This window comes from Brassica oleracea, chromosome C2, assembly GCF_000695525.1.
Source record: "Brassica oleracea var. oleracea cultivar TO1000 chromosome C2, BOL, whole genome shotgun sequence".
Lineage (NCBI taxonomy): Eukaryota > Viridiplantae > Streptophyta > Magnoliopsida > Brassicales > Brassicaceae > Brassica > Brassica oleracea.
This window is the reverse complement of record NC_027749.1, coordinates 46327141-46329107: the sequence shown is the minus strand read 5'-3', so window position 1 is coordinate 46329107 and position 1967 is coordinate 46327141. Positions and strand designations below refer to the sequence as shown.

The following is a 1967-nucleotide window of genomic DNA, read 5'->3' as shown; positions in this document are numbered from 1 at the left end:
TAGTCTACTGGGGGCAAGGAATACGGGCATGCCTCTCTCCCCTTCATTCGGAGATAGAGGCTTTGATTTGGGCAATGGAATGTATGAAGAATTTAAGACAGGTCCAGGTTACATTTGCTACGGATTGTTCTCAATTGGTGAAGATGGTTTCAGAACCAGAAGAATGACCAGCATTTGAAAGCTATTTGGAAGATATCAAGCTTCTCAAAGGAAGCTTCCTCAACTCACACATCGTACATGTACCTCGGACGGCGAACCTTCGGGCGGATAGCTTAGCACGTAGTGCACGCAAGCAATTGTCCTTTGTCGTTCACATGGATGCGGAGTTACCAATATGGTTTACAGAGTCAACATGAGTTTGTAAATTTCTTGCTGAAAAAAAAAAAAAAAAAAAATGATCTACACATATGTTTCTTGTGAGTTGTGAAAATAATATATAAAAATGTAATGTAAACAGAATCATCGGGAATATTTTCTTTCAATATTATATGGGATTCTGAAAGATTATCTTGCTGTCGATCGGTATGGCTAGAAGAAATTTAGAAAATTAAAATCACTTGCAAGAGCATCAATCATAAGCAATAATCTTAGTCAAAGCTTGAATACCGAGTAAAAAATATCTATTTTACTTTGAATCTGCAAACGCCCAACGACTATACTCTCCGATTCTATAAATTGGACTCAAACTTGTAAAGACGAGCATGTCAAAATTCACAACGTAACACTGCAAAGCTAAAAGGAGAGGCAAAATGTCGTTTATATGTTCTGGTAATACTTTTTGTTATATGTTGATGTTTCAGTTACAACGTTCAAAAAATTTCATTTACCGAGATACGACCTGAGAAACATGGTTTGGGGGCATATTGTTTTAATTACTTCCATGGAAATCTTGTGATGGAAAAAAAAAAAAAAAAAAAAAATCTTGTGATGGACATTGATCTCTAAAATGTCAAATGTAAATTACTAACCAATCTATCTACTGTGGTTGCTTTGAGTGCGTGCAGGGAAGACCTCATGGCCGGAGCTTGTGGGAACAAAGGGAGACTATGCGGCTTCTGTGATCGAACGTGAGAACCCCGGAGTCACAGCAGCCGTGATTGTAGTTCGATCTCCGGTGCCTTTTGAGTATAACATCAGGTGCAACCGGGTTTTGGTCTGGGTTGATAAAAAAGTTGATGGTACCGTCGTCGTAGTCCCTATCGTCGGTTAGACTTGTATACGGACCACGCTGTGTTACTATGTCAATTTAATATGAATCTATATATAATAGCAAATCCAATTTTGAAGCTAGACGACGTAATCATTTTTTTTATAGGAATATAAAATTTAAATCTAACGGTTAAGTTTATCAATACTTTGTAATCTAACGGACATGATCATCTCTTATTTATAAGATCCGAAGTCGTTCACCAAAAGGCGTCTCAGTCAACTGCTCTCTGAACAATGCACCCCTTATACATCCGCCTCTTCTCAAAGGACACCTCATTTGCCTCCTTTCGGATTCAACGCGTCTCTAAAATCCATCTATACATTGAACTTTCAGATTTCTTATCCCTTTACATATTCCATCATCAATCTATCTCTTTATATTTTCCATCATCCTCGTCCAGTTTTAGATGTAAGAATTCCTCTCAGACAGTTCATCACCATCGTCGTACATGTATGTATCTGTCTTTGGGATTTTGTACTTCGTTTATTATATGGAAATAAATCAATCCATAGTTTGTTGTTTTATTTAAAGGGACAGACTTTTCAAAAGAAATTAATTGTGTTGGTACTGCGTGGGAGGAGATGGATCGAGTGAATCACGTACTCTTTTTGGCCAAAGAACAATCTATGTTCCCAAGTTTTTTTACTGCAGTTAATTGAAATGTATTTTTACTCAATTTTCGTTGAGCGTTTCTGTATTTCTGTTGATTACCGTTTGATGTTTTCCAGCAGAATTGATCTGAGAGTCGCTTATGTAT

General features: G+C 37.1%; 1 protein-coding gene across 1 annotated transcript; it reads left to right on the top strand.

Moving 5' to 3' along the window:
- Positions 1-675: 675 nt before the first annotated feature.
- Positions 676-1257, top strand: LOC106326585 (glu S.griseus protease inhibitor-like). The gene is made up of 2 exons (XM_013764520.1): positions 676-768; positions 1005-1257. Exons 1-2 carry the CDS (start codon positions 750-752, stop codon positions 1208-1210), a joined length of 225 nt encoding a protein of 74 aa, XP_013619974.1. The 5' UTR covers positions 676-749; the 3' UTR covers positions 1211-1257.
- The last annotated feature ends 710 nt before the right edge of the window (positions 1258-1967 follow it).